This window comes from Centruroides vittatus, unplaced genomic scaffold, assembly GCF_030686945.1.
Source record: "Centruroides vittatus isolate TY-2023 unplaced genomic scaffold, ASM3068694v2 contig_18, whole genome shotgun sequence".
Lineage (NCBI taxonomy): Eukaryota > Metazoa > Arthropoda > Arachnida > Scorpiones > Buthidae > Centruroides > Centruroides vittatus.
This window is the reverse complement of record NW_027121101.1, coordinates 4109443-4130193: the sequence shown is the minus strand read 5'-3', so window position 1 is coordinate 4130193 and position 20751 is coordinate 4109443. Positions and strand designations below refer to the sequence as shown.

The 20751-nt window shown below is 34.3% G+C and overlaps 2 protein-coding genes across 2 annotated transcripts in view; both read right to left on the bottom strand.

The window, feature by feature from the left end:
• The window catches only part of Trs33 (trafficking protein particle complex subunit Trs33), a 35188-nt gene extending 23968 nt beyond the window's left edge, over positions 1–11220 (bottom strand). The window contains exons 1-4 of the mRNA XM_067263813.1: positions 11087–11220; positions 6023–6084; positions 3306–3423; positions 3150–3233 (exon numbers count right to left, since the gene is read on the bottom strand). Coding sequence (XP_067119914.1) covers positions 3150–3233; positions 3306–3423; positions 6023–6084; positions 11087–11179 — 357 coding nt within the window. The 5' untranslated portion in view covers positions 11180–11220. The remainder of the gene's footprint in view (positions 1–3149; positions 3234–3305; positions 3424–6022; positions 6085–11086) is intronic.
• Positions 11221–11395: 175 nt separating this feature from the next.
• On the bottom strand, positions 11396–14457 carry LOC136969575 (heat shock protein 83-like). Its single transcript, XM_067263795.1, has 9 exons — positions 14312–14457; positions 14079–14225; positions 13794–14000; positions 13549–13708; positions 13172–13464; positions 12591–13085; positions 12102–12518; positions 11801–12025; positions 11396–11721 (listed from the first exon to the last, which is right to left on the bottom strand). Exons 2-9 carry the CDS (start codon positions 14223–14225, stop codon positions 11506–11508), a joined length of 2160 nt encoding a protein of 719 aa, XP_067119896.1. The 5' UTR covers positions 14312–14457; the 3' UTR covers positions 11396–11505.
• Between the last annotated feature and the right edge of the window lie 6294 nt (positions 14458–20751).

The following is a 20751-nucleotide window of genomic DNA, read 5'->3' as shown; positions in this document are numbered from 1 at the left end:
CGAGACCAGATATGGAAAGATTAGGGGTAGGATGCCCCAATTAACTATATGTGAACTTCTGATGCAAACCAGAAGTCACATTATTTCAATTAAAAATTTTCCCGAAAGGAGTGAGATAGATGACTGGCATGACTATTGCTAACAAGAAAAGTATGATGTACAGGGGCAAGACACTACTAATTTAAGATGGAGAGCATATATTTTAAATTAAATTAATTAAAAAAATATAATTAAAAATTGCAAGCTGGCATTGTGATGATGTCACAATAAATAATTGCTCATTACTTTATAAAACTTTTTTCTTTTTAAAACTATAAAATGAATGAGGATGACATAGTCCAAAAAACATTATCAAAACTGATATAGCTGATTTTCTTTCCAGTAGGTAGTTAATATTTCAATTCACAAAAAATTTTTCAAAAATGTTTCTCTAAATGTGGAGATTTTAATTAAAAAAATCTTAGGCATATATAATAGATTAAACATATAAATCTTTTTGTTCTTTCAAATTTTGAAAGCTTTATTTTCATTGAAAAATTCTTTGCACAATAAATATATTGAATTAATAAAACATTTTACATGATCATTGTTCATTTACACAGTATTATATATTACATGGTAATTATTACTGCATTTACTCGCTTATAAGATGATCTTGCATTTAGAATGAGGTGTGACTTTAAAGATCAAAATAAAATTAGATTTAAACACTAACCAGATTCTAGAACTTGTTAATGAAATAGACCCTAATATAAAATTTGACTTAGAACCCGAAATTAACTGCCAGTTACCTTTTCTAGACATCCTTGTCACTAGATTTAATAGCAAAACCAATTTTAAAAAATACAAAAAACCATGCACCATTGACAGTATCATACATTATACTTCTGAGATACCCACTTACATCAAGAAAAACATTTTGTACATGTACATTGACAAAATCTTACAACATAACACTAACGAAACTGATAGAACTGATGAGATACAAGACATAATAAAAATATTTTTAATGAATGGTTACAGCAAAAGCACACTCAACAAATGGATCAATATCAAAGATACTAATAAACACGAACATAAAAACAATACCACCACTCAAAAATATTTTAAAATTCCATACGAACAAAATTTATTTGAAAGAATCAAATCTATATCACACAATTACAGTATAACCTTAGCACCAGAAAAATTTCCTTGTTTGAATTATAAGATAAACCCACATAATAATAATAATAATATATGGGACCAAAAAAATGTAATTTACAAACTCAGTTGCAACTGCACTATCCCCAAATCTTATATAGGTGAAACTGGTAGAAATCTGAAGACCCGGTTTAAAGAACACATATCCATGATTAAATATAATAATTGTAACTCAGTTGTTGCTGTTCATTGTAACAACAAAGGTTGCCAAATCATAAAGGAAACTGTAAAAATTGTAAAAAAAAAATTACATATGCAAAAAAGGAGATGGTATGAACATCTTGAGATACTTAAAAACAAAGACAGTGTGATGAATAATAATATTGGTCAAAAGCCACATGAAACTTGGTACCCATACTTGACCAATAGAAGCTGAAAAGAGGGTGGCGGTAGTGGTTAAATAACGTGTTAAAGTATGGCAGATTCTCGTTAACTCTGTGCATCGTTTCCGAACGGTACCCAGCAGGGTGCTCATACGTCTCACTTCCACTTCCCCCTTCACTCTTCACTCTTCTACATTTCCCAAATCCCTCAAAAAACCCCTTTTTTCGACCCTGCCTTCCCTTAAGACCATCCCACCCACTATCTCCCCCACCTCAAGATGACGCCTTTCTGATGCATCCTGTTAACTCTACCACTTACAATTTGTGGACCATCCCATCATGTAAAACTCTAATGTAAATTAAAACAATCTTCTTATATCTTTTTTATTTTAATGGTGCACTAGATTCACTTCATCATACTGGTTGTTCCAAAGGGTTTTTTCTATTGTTCTTACCATAACCAAGATCACGGTTTCCCAAATTTTATAATCTTAACTCAGCACTGTGTCATGTATACTGGGGTGTTTTTCTAACACTATGTACTATGCTGTCATGTTTGCATTAAGTTCAAAACTTTTTACATCTATGTTGTTTGTTTTTTCCTTTTGTAAATCATTTCCAATTTAATCATTATTTTAGCTTATGCCTGTTAATCAATAATCGCCATCCATATTTTATCTAATGTCACAACTCCTGCATTTCTCATAATCCATGTAAGTGGATTCCTAATGATCTTTTACAATTTTGTAACATTACAATAAATTTATGCTAACTTGTATACATTATGCTAACCTGTATGTAATTTTCTCTCCATAGTTGTAACACAAGAGTTGAAAAAAGACATAATTGTCCAAAATGCATACTCAAAGAAATAAAAAGTTTTTCTAAAGCTTGTCCTCCTTTTTATTGATGGTATAATAAGTCTATCAGAAAAGAAAAGCCACCTTAGCGCTCGTATAATTGAACACGAGACTAAACAAGAAGCGTAGGCCTATCGCATAAAAATTAGATTTATTAATACAGTTTAATTTTATTTCGTTTAATCACAAATAAAATGCCAAATGCATGTAAATGCACACACTGTCCCGCAAAAATTACTGGCATTTTAAACTTTAAGGAAAAATCTTGTAAAATCGACATAATTTGTTCACATAAAGCTGGACAATGGGAAACCTTCTTTATCAGTTCTTAACAGTCGAATCCACTCTCTGTCAATTACACTTACAAGTTTCTTCGAATTTTGATTTCCTAATAATCATGTTTTCATGTGGGAATGGATTAAAACTTATATCAGGCTCCCATGTGATTTTGGAATTTCAAATTGGAATTCAATTCAAAAGCTTTGCTCTTCCTATTGCTATTCATCTTTACTCCTAATAATACACAAGAATGATTGAAACAACCCAGATAAAATACTTTTGTTTTTAAACACCAGAGAGTGAACATCCGGTAAAAAGTGCGAACACACGGTTCACAAAAATTATTGCAAAAATGCAAAGAATTTTTTGCTCGCACATATAGGACAACCTAGGTTTTTGAAGCAGTGAAAAATGAATAAAAACCTCATCTTATATGTGAGTAAATATGGTATATTTGAATATGTAAAAATATAAGTTAACTTACTTTAGGTATAACATCCAAATATTGTTTTGAATTGGATAATTGAGTCAAGAATCTAAATCTATTATCTTGTAAAACATATACTCCCTATAAATATTAAAAATATATTAAATATTTTATAAATTAAGATAACCTCAAAATTGATTTATAATGTAATACTTGATGATTCGTTCTAAGATTATCCACTTGTTTTTTGTAAACAGAAGACCAAAATTCTTTACACATAAATTTCATTGTATCTAATTCATCCTTAAATCTTGGCCAGTCCTTTGTTAACCTAAATTTTAAAATATACATAAATTTACTAATAATGATAATATTTTACATTAAATAAAAAATAGATTAATTTTAAAAACTCAATTTTAATAGTTCATATTCTCTAAAAAATAAAATTTATTTGTATATTTTAGTGCTTGTTTAAGATTACACTATCATAGAAGAAAAATTTGCTGCTAATTATATAAATCATTTGTTTCAACACTAATATATTTCTCAAAATAAATAAAACTAATTAAGTAATTTGTCAATTTATCAATGTAATAAATTCTATTTTGACTGAGAAAACAGTTGTCATTTTTTTCAGACATCAAAAAAGTCTGATGCCAGAAAAAAGTGTTGTTATCCAATGTTTAAATTATAACTGATTAAAAACACTAATACTAAAAACCACATCAGTTAATCACCCAAAGTAAATATTTTCAGTCCTTTTTAAAGGCCATCATCAGACTCTTATGTGAAATCAAAGAATCATTTTAAATATAGTAGAATATGGAACACTGAACAAAATCATAATATACACAATTCAAAACTTGAAACTTTGTAAATGGTTATAAAAGTTATAGTAATATTAAATAGATTTACATCAAAATAAATACTACAATATGCATAAATTACATGTGTCTAGGAATTTCATATATAGATCTCTAAGCTCTCGATATAATATCCTGGTCTTTAAAGTTTAACAATTTTCCCCAATTTTTAGATTTCTAGTGCTTCCATATATTTAATTATTTTTGAAAAATTCAATTTAAAAAAAAAAAAAAATGCCATGTATCGCCTGGATACACAAGCTCCAAGATGTGGGTTAAGATTAACCTCCCTCTTAATGGTCGAAGGATTTCAGCATCCTCCCAATTCATAAAGACTGATTCATTCAAAGAAAACATCACTAAAGCAGTAGAAGGTATTTTCTTTCTGATTGTGTAATGATACAACCTACTTTATACCACCTCTTATGAAATGATAAAAGCACAAATGACAAGTGGAGCAGTGGAATGTACTGTACATCATCTTGACCGTAAACAAGGACACACACATCAATGCAGCATATATTGGATAAATTTCTTAATCCCTCAATCAGTGGGTCATGAAGAATAAAGATGACATTAAAAGAGAGAACACTACAGTTTTGTTTTACTACACACAACTTCCGACCATTGAGGTACAGTACATTAGCAGGCAGCCATTATCAAACCATCTCTCACCCCTCACACCAAAAGCATTATAGAGAAGTGTGAAATTTATAACCACTCTGTCATCAACATGTGCATAAACAGCACAGACAAGAAATCCCTTTCTCCTACTTGGCAATTTTTCCTAACTCTTTCATATCAACCACTGCCTTCATAGCCCACCTCCCCTGCTTGTTTATTTTATTGGAATAAAATGATAAAATATATATTTTATATTTATAAGACTGATTCGATTGTTGGTAGCATGTGCAGATGATGAAATCAGCATGGCTTAATTTTCAGCAGTGGCACATGTCTGGTCAGCATCACTCATTGCTCAATTGCCAGTTGTGCACTAATTACTAGATTTTAAATGACATCCAATAGAATAAATTTATTTGCCATAATCTACAATTTTAAGATAAGGCATTCAGCTGCTGGTGTCAGAAAAAACCACATTGAAATAAATTGTAATGCTTCTAATCCGGAAGCTTGTATGCTTCATTGTTATATTGAAACAAACATTAGAGCTACATTGAAATAAATAAATTCTTTCAGCTTGGAAGCTGGAAACATCAAAATCTATATGGTCAATATTATGTACAAGAGAAAAAATACTGTTTGGTGAATTGCAACACCCATTACATCAAATAATAAAGATTGATTAATTGATTGAATTGCTTTTTGTCCTTATGTTACAATATGGAACTATGAAAGATACTGAATATGAAGTCATCCACACATCAGCAACAAAATAAATTGTTCCTTTTATGTATAGATATTTATGTATAGATAAAAATGTAATTTTGTAATATTTTAATCATAAATTTGTAACAAAAAAATACAAATGAAGAAACAACAAATTAGAGCAAAGCAAAGCAACGACAGGCATGACAGGCAAAGCAAAGCAAAGCAAGTTTATGCTTTTATTGAAGTTTTATTTTGGTGAAAAATAAGTTATATGGGACATAGCTAGGGCCATGAGTTTATCAAATTGGGGGTATCTGTAATTGTAGCAGTCTGTTCAGGTGCATAGCCTGCACATTTAGTAATTTGTCACTGCTATTGTATATGCTTAATTTTCTAAAAATACATTGATTTATTTTTCTGACTATATCTAAACAAATATTAATAATACAGTAGAAACATAATCAAATGATTGCCTTAAATAATTGGGCTATAACTCTACTAATTTAATGATTAATACTAAGTAATTTGCTACTAGAGGTAGACATTAAGCATCATCTCTTAACTAAATTAATAATTATAATTATTACTGAACAGATAGCATCAATTTAGTTAAGAGTATTAATCATTAAATTAGTGGAGTTATAGCCTGATTATTTAAAGTGATCATTTGGATATGTTTCTATATACATATCAAACTTTGCAATGTTTGATATAAATATTCATAATAAAATTTACCTTTCAACAAGGCGATATCCTGTGCAAAATCCAATATTTTCTAATTTAGTTACTGCTGTTTCCTATGGAATAAAATCATAATTTTATAAAATAAAAATGATTTTTTAATATATTTATCAATGAAATTTCAGCTAAATAGAAATAAAATAATAACTGTAAAATAAATACATAAATTATATCAATACATCGCCAACTGCCGTAAATAATCAGGCTAACTTTTGGATATATACGATTAAATATTAGAAATAAATTTGGCACTTGAGGCAGGCATTAGGTGCCATCTCTTATTAAAATTATAATAATTTAAATAATTTAGATTAAACTGGAAGAAAAGAATCGGCCCGAAGTGGGACTTGAACCCACAACTCCCGCTTACCGTGCGGTCACGTTGCCAGTTACGCTACCCAGACCTTCGGTCTGATCTCCTCTTCCAGCCCAAAGTGGGTTCGAGTCCCACTTCAGGGTGATTCTTTTCTTCCAGTTTAATCTAAATTATTATAATTATTAATTTTAATAAAAGATGGCACCTAACGCCTACCTCAAGTGCCAAATTTATTTCTAATATTTAATCATATATATCCAAAAGTTAGCCCGATTATCTACAGCAGTTGGCAATGTATTGGCTTAATGTTATCGGGTTTAGTACGATGTTTTATTTGTACATAAATTATATATTTAATTTATATTTTATCTTCAAAATGTGCAGCATTGTACAGTGTAACAAAGTTATTTTTTAATTACAATTATTGATGAAGAATTTAGAATTATATATTTATAATTCAGAAATAAAATTTATTATCAAGCTGTAAAATAAATTTCATATCACATATTTTGATATGTATATAGCACCATGTATGCAGGGCCATTGAGATAGGGAGCTAGGAATTTTTCCTTGGCCTGTAGTTATTCCTACTCCTATAAAATTATTGTTGTTTTTACTAACAGAAAATAAAATCTTTAAGACTGCTATTTGTTAACAAAGAAATATTCTACATACATTCATTGCCATAAAAATTAGTGCACCAAGAAGGAACTGTCATATTGCTGCCAAATTTGGAATGCAGATAAGGAAATGATTAGAATTATAGCATAATGGCTCATTATATAATGCCAGCAGAGGGTGTTAAATTGCATTCTCCTTGGCCTATAAAAAAAGCATGCAAAGGCATCCTATCTGTAGTTTACTTGCTGTATCACTAGAGATGCTTTTACATCAAAGTCCAGACTTAAGACACCCTTGGCAGACCACTAGCCGAGAGGACTGCCTGGTCCTCCAACAAGAACACACACAGTTGATCAATATGGTCAGTTGTTGTCCATCATCTGGACACAGGTGGTGCCATCATTACGGGCCCGTGCCTGGCTGCACTATTTCAAAGCACCTGGGTGAGGAGCATTTGGTATCACGGTGGCCATTAAATGTGGTGCCATTGACAGCCACCCATTGTTGCCTCCATTTGGAGTGGTGTCACTCCCAACAGGATTAGACCACAGCAGAATGAAACTGATTGTCTACAGCAACAAATACAGATTCAGTTTGTGTACTGACGACCATATTAGTGTCTGGAGGCCCTGTGGTGAACTCCTCAATCCTGCCTATACTTTGGAGCGGCACACCACACCTACAGCTGGTGTGATGGTCTGGTTGCCATCACATATGATAGCCAGTCACCTCTAGTAGTGATCCAAGGGACCATGACAGTCCAGTATTATGTAAGTGACATCCTGCAGCCACATGTATTGCCTCTCAAGGCAGAAATCATAAGAGCCATTTTCCAACAGGATAATGCTCGATCACACACAGCAAGGGTGTCACAAGCAGTGCTGCCATTTCTAGGGTAATTTCAACCTCTCAGGGTAATGTTTAGGGTAGTCTTATATTTCAGGTAAATCTAGGGTAAGACTGCCCTGTGATTTGATGCTGTTACCTATCATGCTACAAGTTTTGCCTGAAAAAGTTTTAGGCTAAAACTGTTTTGTTTTCCCCTATAAATGGAGGGTTTTTAAATAGGACAACAGAAGCTAAAGAAATAAAGCAGATTGGTGGTTTCATTTGAACCTTCAAAGCAAATGTTAAAATGCAAATGTGTATATATATATAAATTAATTTTTAAAACTGATGGATTACCAAACTAAAACATCAATTATCTCCATATCAGATGTAAATTCAGATTTAATTTCCCTAAATTGGAATTTCAAATTCAAATTTAGGCTTTATCAGATGTAAACCTCTGATAAAGCCTAAAAATCCTAAAAAATATTAATGAACGAAAGAAAGAAGAAAAGAAGACTTTTTAGTTATTAAGATTTTTAAAAACAATAAATTAAGAATTGTTCTGATTATTATTTCATGATAATAGTACAGGGATCTGTGTCATAGAATCGTTTGTCTTATTTTTTTTTTTATCCAAGCATGAGCTCGAGCTCAGAGAGTTTTCTCAATTTAGGGTAATCTAGGGTAAAACGAAGGCGCCATCAGGGTAGTTCCACCATAAGCAAGTGGCAGCACTGGTCACAAGACTGCCTGCACTTCACTGCCCAATCCCCCGATTTGTCACCAATTGAACATGTGTGGGATTGCCTGGGACAGCCTAGGAATTTGGCCAAACTAGAGGACCACTTGCAGCAACTATGGACAAAGATGCTGCGGATACCAGACAGCACCTGTATGCTCCATGCTGTCTATATCACATCATGTATTCATGCTAGAGGTGACCCAACATGGTACTAGAATCTCCTTTCATTTGTAGTTTTTCCTGCAATAAATGATCCTTTTGTTTTTACTTTGTAATATCATCATTACAGTCACATGTGTACAGTTTCATTTGATTTTGACAACTCCTTCGTCCACTAATTTTAATGGCAATGAGTGTATTTTATTTGTTCAAAAAACAAAAGTCTTTACCACTGGCCCACAAGTGGTATAAGCTCTTGACAGCCCTGCACTCAGTGGTGCACCCAGGGAGTGGGCCAAGGGGCCCTGGCATCCTCTAAAGTAAAAGGAAAAGAAACACTACAGTAGTAATAGTGAAACTAACACCTATATGCGATTTTCAGCAAATAACTAATGTTCTAATGTTTTCGGCTACAATTTAGAGGCCCTAATCAGGAAATAACTTCTTTGTAACGATCCGTTGTAACGAACGTAGCTTGAGGAAGGACCCAGAGAGGGATCCGAAAACGTTAGCGTACACAAATTAATTATACCCCATGCCAGTTAAAGGTTTTATCGAAGGATTATTTGTACAATACAGAGTATTACAAACTTTGTCTACCATTATGATTAGGTTATAAAATCATATATCATACAAAATAACTTGAAACATTTAAAAAACCAGAAAATATTTTAATTGTAGAAAAGATTAATGTTTTCAGACCATTTTTAATTCCATTATCAGATCTGCTAGATATAAATAATATTCAATTAGAATGTTGAATTTAGAACAGTTATTTTAAATTTAAAGAACATAAATTACATAATAAGGAATTTGGAAGAATGCATTCTAGTATTGAGTTAATACAGAAAATAGCAAATAAATAAATAACTGCAAAAAATTTGAACATTTATAAACAAAGGAGATTTGATGTAATACAATTATATTTCAAAACTTTAAAGTTAACAAAATGTATTAAAATCATAGTTCTGTTTAGCATAGGTCAACTCCACATGAAATCAAGTTAAATCAACCACTAAAAAGAATATAGGAGTCAAACCTTTTATTGGTTAAACATGTTTTGGGACTTCTCTGTCCCATCACCACACCAAAAAGTTTATCATAGTAAATCATAAATTTTAATGAGAACATCCTTATATTTTCCATCGAGTGTTTTGGAGGAATTCAGAAGTGTTAATAGTTTTTCATAATCAGTTTTATATCTGTAGATGGAAAGATATAATAATCAAAACAGTAGGCCTACAACATATAAAAATTATGATACATTGTTTAGATCATCATCAGTATCTTTATGAGCTATTGTATCATTAAAAGCAAGCCCTTAATTAAAAAGTACATTCTGTGCATGAAAGTATTGTATATTACTAGGGTTACCATACATCCGTACTTTAAAGGCTCCGTCCGTGTCCATACCGTACTTAGAAAAAATAAACAAAATGTCCATACTTTCCAACTGACGGCACAGTTAATAGTTAAATCATAACCATTTAGATTTAAATCTGACAAAAGGTGCTAAGTATTTGATAATTATTATTGTATTTATTGGCTAAAGGGCTACATTGTATAAGCAAAGGTAATGGCTCTGTTGCTTAGAGATCATGCACACATTCATCATAATGGTTTTTTAATTTGATAGCACTTGTTGTCTAAGTGATAAAATAGTTTTTATATTTAAAATTGCATTCTGTGCCCCAAAGTAAATTGTAAATTGAAACTTTATATTACATGCCTCCATTTACTAGACTAGATTGAAAAATACGAATAAATTCCCTCTATTTTGCCTCGCTGTCCACGTACTTTTAACACTAATCTGTCCATATTTTGCCTTTAACTGTTATGATAACCCTAATATTACATTCCAGAGACAATTCAAGTATTATGCCAGCAGTTTATGGGGAACAGAATTTGTATCTGACAATTGCTGGCATTGGAGGGAGAGAAAGTCTTTGATGATGCAAGACTGAACCATCATTTATTTTTCTCTGCAGTCATCACTGTCTGAAAAGAATATGTATTTGCAAATGGTTTAACTTCTGATCACATAATTGGGCACTAACTTGATTTCTGATGATTGGCGAGGGGAATCAAAATAAGGCAAAATTTTTACTGATTAACATTTGGTTGACCTTGCACAATATTTTAAAAAGGGAGAAATTAAAAAAATTTTTAACGTAGTTTAATTTTTATAATATAGGCTATAAGCATTTTCCTATTTTTAAAACACTCCACAAATGAAGGGAGTTAATTTACAGCGAATTGAATACAAATCAAATGTATGAAATTAAAGCATAGGTCCCTTCTAATTCGTACAGTATTTAAAAGATGCTGTTCCTATCTTAGGGCAATCTTACATACACACTTTCCGATAAAAATTTGCCAGCAGACTCACTTTCTCGTCCTTCTCTGTAGTTCTGAATATCGTAGACGTTATTTCCAGATGAAGCAAATCGAAAACTACATCATCTGCCATAGTTACGGTCATTTTATGACGACTGCCACTACACTACTAACATACCGCCTTTATGGCGCATGGCCGACTTCCGTCACTTGCCAACTTAACTGTTCAATCAACTAGCCAAAATAACGCCACCTGCATAATGGCGCTTTTTACAAACTCTTAATATAAAAACCGGATTTAAGTATTTTGACTAAATCTAATTCTGCTTAGATTTTGAGGGGGGGAAAACACTACTACACAAATATTTTAAATTTTTATTTGTAAAAAACGAACACGAATTAAATACAATAGTAATAAATATACTACAGTAAATGGAATGAGCAAATGAGTTTATAAACATGAACATTAGTTTAATCAACTTCTTCCATTCGAGACGCATCTTCTTCGTCACCTTCTAATGGTGGCATTTCTTCTACTGCCGCGTCACCTGCGCCGCCGATTTCTTCTTCGTCGATTCCCAGTCCTAACTTAATCATACGGAAGATGCGTGATGCGTGAGTCTGGGGATCTTCGAGAGTGAAACCCGAACACAACATTGAAGTTTCGAAAAGTAACATAACCAGATCCTGACAAAAAAACCCATCGTTTTAGTATAGTGCAATCTTTAAAGTGACGACAGGAAAGATATCAGAAATAAAAAGTTACCTTAACAGATTTGTCATTTTTATCAGCATCGGCCTTTTGTCTTAAAGTATCGACAATTGGATGATCGGGATTTATTTCTAGGTGTTTCTTAGCTGACATGTATCCCATAGTGCTGGTGTCACGTAGAGCCTGAGCCTTCATAATCCTCTCCATATTTGCAGTCCAACCAAACTGACTTGTGACAATGCAGCATGGAGATGTGACTAGCCTGTTTGAAACAACAACCTAAATGGAAAAAAAAAGGTTAAGTAAAAACAGTACATTTAGAATTCTTAAAAAAATTGAGGAAAAACAAATTTACCTTTTCAACTTTCTTATCCAGAATATCCTTTATGACTTTGCACAAATTCTCATATTTGGCTTTATCTTCCTCCCTTTTCTTTTTTTCTTCTTCATCCTCTGGTAATTCTAATCCTTCTTTGGTTACTGAGGTAAGTTGTTTTCCATCATATTCTTTTAGTTGTTGGACACAGTATTCATCAATAGGTTCAATCATGTATACAACTTCAAAACCACGTTTCCTAACCCTTTCTACAAATGCAGAATTAGCTACATGTTCTTTAGATTCTCCTGTGATAAAGTATATGTGTTTTTGATTCTCTTTCATTCGTGATACATAGTCTTTTAGGGAACACATTTCATCACCAGAAGCAGAGGTATAATATCTTAAGTATTCAGCCAGTTTCTTCCTGTTTTGGGAATCTTCATGAATTCCAAGCTGAAATAAAAAAAAATTCTCTCAAATTCTTCATACAATTTTAAAAAAAAAACCACCCTTACTGTAACATACCTTCAAATTTTTGCTGAACTGTTCATAAAATTTCTTGTACATTTCTTTGTCTTCTGCAATTTCATCAAAAACTTCTAAACACTTCTTCACAAGATTCTTTCTGATAACCTTCAAGATTTTGTTCTGTTGTAACATTTCTCTGGAAATGTTCAGTGGCAGATCTTCTGAATCAACTACTCCTTTCATAAAATTCAAGTATTCTGGCATCAGATCTTCACAATTGTCCATAATGAAAACTCTCCTAACATATAATTTAATGTTATTCTTTTGCTTTCTGTTTTCAAACAGATCAAATGGAGCTCTCTTTGGCACAAACAACAATGCTCTGAATTCTAATTGTCCTTCTACAGAGAAGTGTTTAACAGCTAAGTGGTCCTCCCAATCATTAGTCAGACTTTTGTAGAATTCACCATACTCTTCCTTGCTAATATCATCTGGGTTTCTCATCCATATTGGTTTAGTTTTATTCAATTCTTCATCCTCAGTATATTTTTCCTAAAGGAGAAAGTTTGTTAAAGCCAAGCTGCAGATAATTGGTGTTTTATGTGGAAGTGTCTAAAAAGCTTTAAGTTTTTACAAACCTTAATTTTCTTCTTTTTCTTCTTATCTTTGTCTTTATCCTCTGCCTCATCTTCTCCTACATCTTCAATCTTTGGTTCTTCCTTCTCTTCTTCAGGTTCTTCAGTTTCAGCTTTTTCCTCTTCATCATCTGATACTTCTTTCTCTCTCTCTTTTTGGACAAGTAACTTAATTGGATAACCAATGAACTGGCTGTGCTTCTTAACCACTTCTTTAATTCTCTTCTCTTCCAGATACTCAGTCTGATCTTCTTTCAGATGCAAAACAATCTTTGTTCCACGACCAAGTGGTTCACCTGTATGGAACATTAAAAACATCCATTTTAGCATTGAAGTATTGGGAACTAAATAATAAGAGGAATTTACCAAAAACAACTCACCATGATCTGATCTAACAGTGAACGATCCACCAGCAGAAGACTCCCACGTATACTGTTCGTCATCATTATGGCGTGTGGTTACAGTTACTTTATCAGCAACAAGGTAGGCAGAATAAAAACCAACACCAAACTGACCAATCATAGATATATCAGCACCAGCCTGTGGAAAATAAAAACAAGAATTAAAATTAAAGAACCTCCAAATAAAGACTTCAAAAGGAATTTCCAAATCATTTAGTTCTTACTTGTAATGCTTCCATGAAAGCTTTAGTGCCAGATTTGGCAATTGTACCCAGATTGTTGATCAAATCTGCTTTTGTCATTCCAATACCAGTATCAATAATAGTAAGGCTACGCTCGTCCTTATTTGGAACAATTTTGATGTAAAGATCTTTTCCACTTTCCAAACGTGAAGGATCTGTAAGACTTTCATATCTGATCTTATCCAACGCCTATAAATAGAAAAGAAATGCCATTTAGATAAAATAAAATTCACTTAAATATTCATAAATGTTTGTAGGATTACGTACATCAGAAGCATTTGAGATCAATTCTCGAAGGAAGATTTCTTTGTTCGAATAGAAGGTGTTAATGATTAAACTCATCAACTGAGCGATCTCCGCCTGAAAAGCGAAGGTTTCAACGTCTTCTTCCATCATATTAACTTCGGCAGGCATCTGAAAACCACACACAAACTCGTTACTATACCCTTTACTTCTTAAGGCAATTGAAGATTCCAGAATATTCTTTATGGAAAACTTACCTTTATCGACACGACTTAACTCGGCGAGTTACTCAACCAATTTGAATACTGCAACGCCGGTTTTGCTTTTTATTAACGACGGGTATCACTACGCGAAAATAGTTCCTGTCGCTGATCGTAGCGAATTTGCAAGTTTTTTGACAAACTTAAGAATCATTTTTTACTTTAACGTATTTATAAGTAATAATTTTATTAAGATTAAATAAATTTTCTCGAATTAGTAAAGTTACGGCAGCATTCGCCGTGCACTACATTAAAGGAAGTTGTATAATACAACGGTGATAAAGCTAAGTTGAGAAGCTTCTAGAAGTTTCCCGAATTTTCCGGATAACACGTGATCAACTGTGTTTCCGGTTCCGTCTATGGATCGCTTCGTATGCATGATAATTAAACACGTGTTCTTATCAGAACATACGTGGTGAATACGCGATAAGACGACTGAAGATGAAACTATAAAATTAAATGACTTAACTAATATCGATACACGAAATATATAATGAATATAATTATATTTTAAATTTCCGTACATATTTAATAAATTTACGCTATTGTATATTCCTTATATTATTTTTAAACGTGTAATTCCCGATCAGTAATGAGTACGAAGGGTAAGAATAGTGTACTGTATCTCCAAATAACTGACCTATATGGAGAATTCCTTTAGCACACGTGCAAATCACAAAACACGTTGAGATGAGTCTAACAATTCAAGGACACTTAAAAGTAATATTTTGTCTGAAATTGTTTAAATTGAGGTAAAAATGTTACATTAATCTAAGTAATATTAACGTATATTTTTATAGATATATCAAAACAAAATTATGTTCTTTCATTTAGTTATTTGCAATTTAAACGACCAATTCGATTAAAAATGAGAGAATTTTCGATCATTAGCGAATGGCTAGTGTTCAAGTTCTGACAGTCATTATAATATCGACAAAATGAATCATTTATAAATGAAAATCGAAATTAACCTTGGCGTAATTTAATGTTTTAAGCTTAAAAATGTACTGGTACATTTCATGTAAATAATTTCAATTTACGAGTGTACAGAGAAAAAAATGCAATTTGCTTTATTAAAAAAAAACATTTTGAAATAAAACAATGAATTTTAGATATAATACTTCTATAATTAAGAACAATATTCTCAAACTGTAAACAAGAATAAAACCACGTTGAAATCCACCACACGAAGACTAACTTGCTTGCTCGCTTGCCGCCCTCTAGCGGTAAAGTTAGGGTGCGACTATGCAGACGCGAATTTAGAGCGAGCGAGAGATTGCGAGCGATTTAGTTTTCGCGAAGGAAAACCATGCACAAGCGAGAAGCGAGAAATAACGCTGGCAAGAGCGAATTTCTGGTTCTCGCACATATCTGACAGGTTTTGATATTTATCGCGTCTCGCCTCTTCTCGCCACATATTCTCGCTCGCTAGCGTCTGCATAGTCGCACCCTTAGGCGTTAGCTACGTTGGCTGTTTCGCTCCGTGTAGAAGGCCGCGGACGTAAAAGTTGCTTTATCTTTGCTGCAGCGACCTCTTGCAGCAAACGTTTAGAAACGGTTCGCTACATTGCAGCACTGCATTTAGAAACGAGTTAAAGAGTGTTCGCTGTAAAGCGCTTCTCGAGCGCTGCATAAAGAAACGCGGCCTGTAGTTGTTTTTCCAGGTATGTGAGTGGAGTTGGTTGGAGAAACAGATGGTGATCTCAAGTTGATGTACAGTACTTGAAAGGTCTAGAAGAAACGTTTGACAAAATCAGTACTAATATGGAGGAATTGAAAGAGAATGCACAAGGGGAGTGTGGAGCCATTGGTGGTTCAGGACACTAAGTGAGCAACGTCGGAAAAAAAAATCCGTTGTTCGTTGGCAGACCCTTTTTTTTTTTTTTTTTTTGTAACTCTTTCCGCCCATCGTTGGCAGACCCAATGAGGGTGTACTATAGATTACCACCTATGGAATTTCAGGACTTTGATTATATATTTGAGCTCGAGGGGACCGAGACGAGTTCAACGGTACCCTATTTTTGGACCGGAGATGAAAATAAAAAAGTTATCATACTTTTTTAATGCTCTCATGAAGACGGCACCATAGTTGCTAGTACTGCCATCTTGCGGTAAAGTCTGCAAACCATGACGTCGGACTACGGTCATCTCCAGTAGGGTTAAACACGCGATAAGAGAGCGGAGAGAGCGACGCGACCATCGCGCGATCGCCATTTCGGTTAATGTTACTTATGGCAGCGAATATGGCGGCCGTTCCCACTGTTCGTGCTCCCGACTCGCACTCGATTTACGTTCCGAATAACCAAAATGCCGTGTCAACGCGCAAAAAAAAAAAAAAAAAAAAAAAAAACAGTTTCTCGTCTATTGTGCCAACCTGTAACCCGTGCCACTTCGGACTTATACCGTGTTCCCGACGCCAACAGATGAAGTCTTCCCGTGCCTTACAGACTTGTCAACGCCACTGTCCCGGGACCACCTTCGATCGACGATCAAAGAATCACATCGATGCCCAGTATGTCGGAACAGCTGATTGTCCTAAAGCAAACTATTTTGTACACAGTGTATGTTTATTTTATGTTAAAATAAACGGTTTTTGTCAGATACTTGTCGTCTTTGTCTTTTCCGTCACCACACACGTACAAATGGACCCTAGACCATCACTGACGCGCAATTAACTGATTGCCCCTGGAAGTCGGCTTCTTACAGAAAAATAGCTTCCTATCATCAAATGTCACGGCACGCCACTGGTGTATGGTACCCGCGTATTCTAAAACAATGGACATAGTAAAGTCGATCATACGAATTACTGAGTGGTCAGAATTGAGAGAAACTTTATTTGAACTTTAAAAAAACAGAAATAAGAAAAAAGAAAGCCGGTTACGATCAAAAGGACGTATCCCATATTGCCTATGTTTTTTTGTTTTTGTTTGTTTTTAAATACTTCTGTACATAATTTAAAAAAAAAAAAGAAACAAACAGCGCATCGCAATCTATAAGATCCGTGTTGATATATACGCGTCTGAAATATAACTGATTACCTCCGTGAAAAATGGCGCTCGTCTGACTACCGCCTTTCTGTCGGTGAATTTTCACGTCGCGAATCGAAAAAATAGCGTTCGTGCGTTTTCACGCTCATCTGACATTAGTCTTACTCATTAGCCTATCACGTTCGATCCATGAAAACTCTTAGATTTGCTCTTTGCAATACGATTTTATTTAGGGTTGGCACGTGTCCTACGAATACGATAGATGTTCTACGTCGTACATGAAAACTTAATTGTCCTATTTTACATTTGTAAACAATAAAACTCTTTATATTAAAAAATTAAATCATCTTAAAAAATTACAAAGTACACAAAAAAAATTCAATTAATTTCTGAACGCGTGTATAGGATTTTGTGAATAAAAATCTTCGTAAAAATCTTTGAAATATAAAATTCTAAATTTAATACGAACAATTATTTATTGTGACTTCGTCACAATGCACCTAAGTTTAGTAGTGTCGTGCCCTTTCCTGTTTAATGATGTCATGTCGGTCATCTAATTCCCGTTCAGGAGAAAATTTTTTCATTGAAATAACGTGACTTCCGGTCCAAAGCAGAAGTTCGTATAGAGTAAAGTCGCTCGAATTGGTAAGAATTGCACCAGACACCGAATCGACGATTGCTCGCTATGATGAAGGCCGAACAGAACAAAATGTATAAGCCAAAAGCCGGGCGCCCAGTCCAACTAACCGACTGATAGCGAAAGGCAATTTAAAAAAGAATTTGTCACGTTTCCAAGGTGAAGCTCGAACTCACAACCCCAGCATAGCTCACAAGTACTTACCAATTGCACCACTGGGGACGATGGCTTTTCAACCACGATAACAATTACCAACATTCTTGTTTGCGAACGTAAAACGATATCGAAAGACGCTTGCCATAAGCCGACTCGTGATAAATCTGTCGCGTAGCCTCCGTGTGTTTTGTGCGTTTCGCTTTCGACAAAGGTCAGACTCGCATTTGGAAATAGAAAGCAAAAACAGCGCACCGACAATCGAACAATCGTCACGAAATCAATGTTAAAAATTGAGAATTTTGTAATTTTTCATGCTAGTGGGCGAAATCCCTGGCATGGAATAATTTGTTCGATTAAATTCGCAATTGTCGAATTTATAGCAAAGAGAACATTTGTTCAATGATTTATTTCTGTTGCACAATCTGCAAACACAGTGATGCCTCATCCACAGGTTCACTCAGTAAAAAAAAAAAATAAGTTTGCGTTTCACTTGCGGGTACCCAAACGAAGAAAGTAACCTCCTACTCCCTGAAGATTTCGCGGAACACACATCAAGGATTCCTGGCCCAAAGTTACGTGGTTAAAACAAAATTCTACATTCATTTTGCATTTTATACAGTGTATATGTTGATTTGCGCAATGTGAATAATAAAAGTTGTGTGAACGCTTTGTAAGAAGTTAAAGAGAAAATCGAATTTATTATTACGGGAGAAGAAATCGTTTAGTCGTGAACAAACTTTTTGTTATTACGAGTATTTTCCATACGAAAGCTCGGAGTTTCGTGCATCAGACGCAATTGTCAAAGGAATGTACGAGTAATTTCGGCTTCGTCTCTATTCGTAAGAATGATTATTAAGTTTAAATTTAATTTCGAAACGCGATGAGCTTGAAAGTTTGGCGTGTGTCGGGCAGTGCCGTAACTAGGGTGGTGCCAGCGGTGCCCAGGCACAGGGCGCAGACCCTGGGGGGCGTAGAAATGACCTGGACCAAGTTTTATATTGTAGTTTTGGGGCGTAGTTACAGAAGCTCGCACCGGGCGCATAAAAGACTAGTTACGACGCTGGTGTCGGATCGTGAATTGCGGCTTAACGACGCAACCGACGGGACGAAATGCTTTCGGGTCGGAACGGTGGACATATCTAGAGGTGCGTTATTGATCATATTTGATCATTAGCTGGAGTAAGTGCTTGTGGTGTAGCGGTCATCACATCCACCTAACACGCGGAAGGTCCAAGGTTCGTCGTTGGCAGCCACAAGATAAATTTTTATATTTTTGAAAAGTTTCGCGAATTTTCGCTCGTCGTTCCGTAAACGGTCCTTTTAAATTATTGAGTAAATTCGCCGAAACGCACCTCCGTGCTTTCTTAAGGAAAGCAGGACAGACAATGAACGAATGACAGTGGGAATTTATAGGTCTACAGTTTTTTCGAATTGTAGTGCTACATTTTTAGGCGTCATTGGACGCCTAATAATGTAACAGTCATTACTATATTTTCGCTCCGACAGATATCTTTCAGCGAGGGAATTTCTTCAAATGTTATATCGGGACTCGTAAAATCCAGATTAGCAGTATCCTATTTTCATCATATAAGTGTGTCATACTATCATTATACTTATGTAATTTTAATGGATGTACCTGTACAGTATGTCAAATGCTAATATTCATTTCTTAATTCTAAGTAATACTCATTAATTAAATATTTAAGGAAAATCTGTTTAATTGAAGAGTAAACGCTTTTTAAATACAATATATAACACTGTAGATACGTTCCGTGCAGTGGCGTAGCGTAGTGGGGGCGGCACTTATAGGGGGCGGCAAAATTTTACAATAAATAATACTATCTTGTAAAAATACCTGAATAAGGGAGCGGCAAAATTTTCCTCTGCCCCGGGCGGCTGACACCCACGCTACACCACTGGTTCCGTGTTATATGAATCCGTGTTGTACGAGTCACTTAAACACATGAGCCAATCACAGCCCGCAGTTTGCAGTTTAGGGGCTACGGCTGTTTGAAAGGTTTTCTTCCATAAAATTAATCGATTCTAGACTAATTTGACTCAACATTTCCAAATCACGTATAATTTTTTGGGAATAATCCATATAAACTATGCTATAAACAAAAAGTTATAGGATTACTTACCGAGTGTGCATCGTTCGACGACGCCATTGCTTAAGCTTGTTTTCATCGCGAGCGGTTCACCGAACGGCGGACGCGTTTCCTGATCAGCGAATTTTTCGCAGAAAAATTTGCGAATCATCATCAATCAATAAATATAATTTTTCAATAAATTCATCAGCATCATCAATAAATATAATTTTTATGGCCGTTGGATAATAAATGTTTTTAGTAGGTCCAGTGTTCGTTTAAACTCAAGGGTTTGTACAATATCCGCTATTGATCCAGATTCGACCAATCCAGTCGCGACACGAGTCGGCGATGACGTTTTACCGTGTTATACGAGTCTCTTTTAGGGTGTTATACGAACACGATCGCAATTTTTTCGCCGTGTAATACGAATCCGTGTTATAGGAGGTCTATTGTATACAGTAGTACAGTGATTCTCAAAGTGGGGGTCGCGACCCCCAAGGGGGTCGTGAAAAATATTTGGGGGATCGCTGAAAAATTGATGCCAGATCAATTTTTTCAAATATTTTA

Excerpts from the sequence above, each read along its gene's own strand:
- LOC136969575 (XM_067263795.1), bottom strand. The coding sequence starts at position 14,225 with ATGCCTGCCGAAGTTAATATGATGGAAGAAGACGTTGAAACCTTCGCT. Across the intron at positions 14,001-14,078 it reads TGATCTCAAATGCTTCTGAT|GCGTTGGATAAGATCAGATA; the intron begins GTACGTAATCCT and ends TTCTATTTATAG. Across the intron at positions 12,519-12,590 it reads AGTTCAGCAAAAATTTGAAG|CTTGGAATTCATGAAGATTC; the intron begins GTATGTTACAGT and ends TTTTTATTTCAG.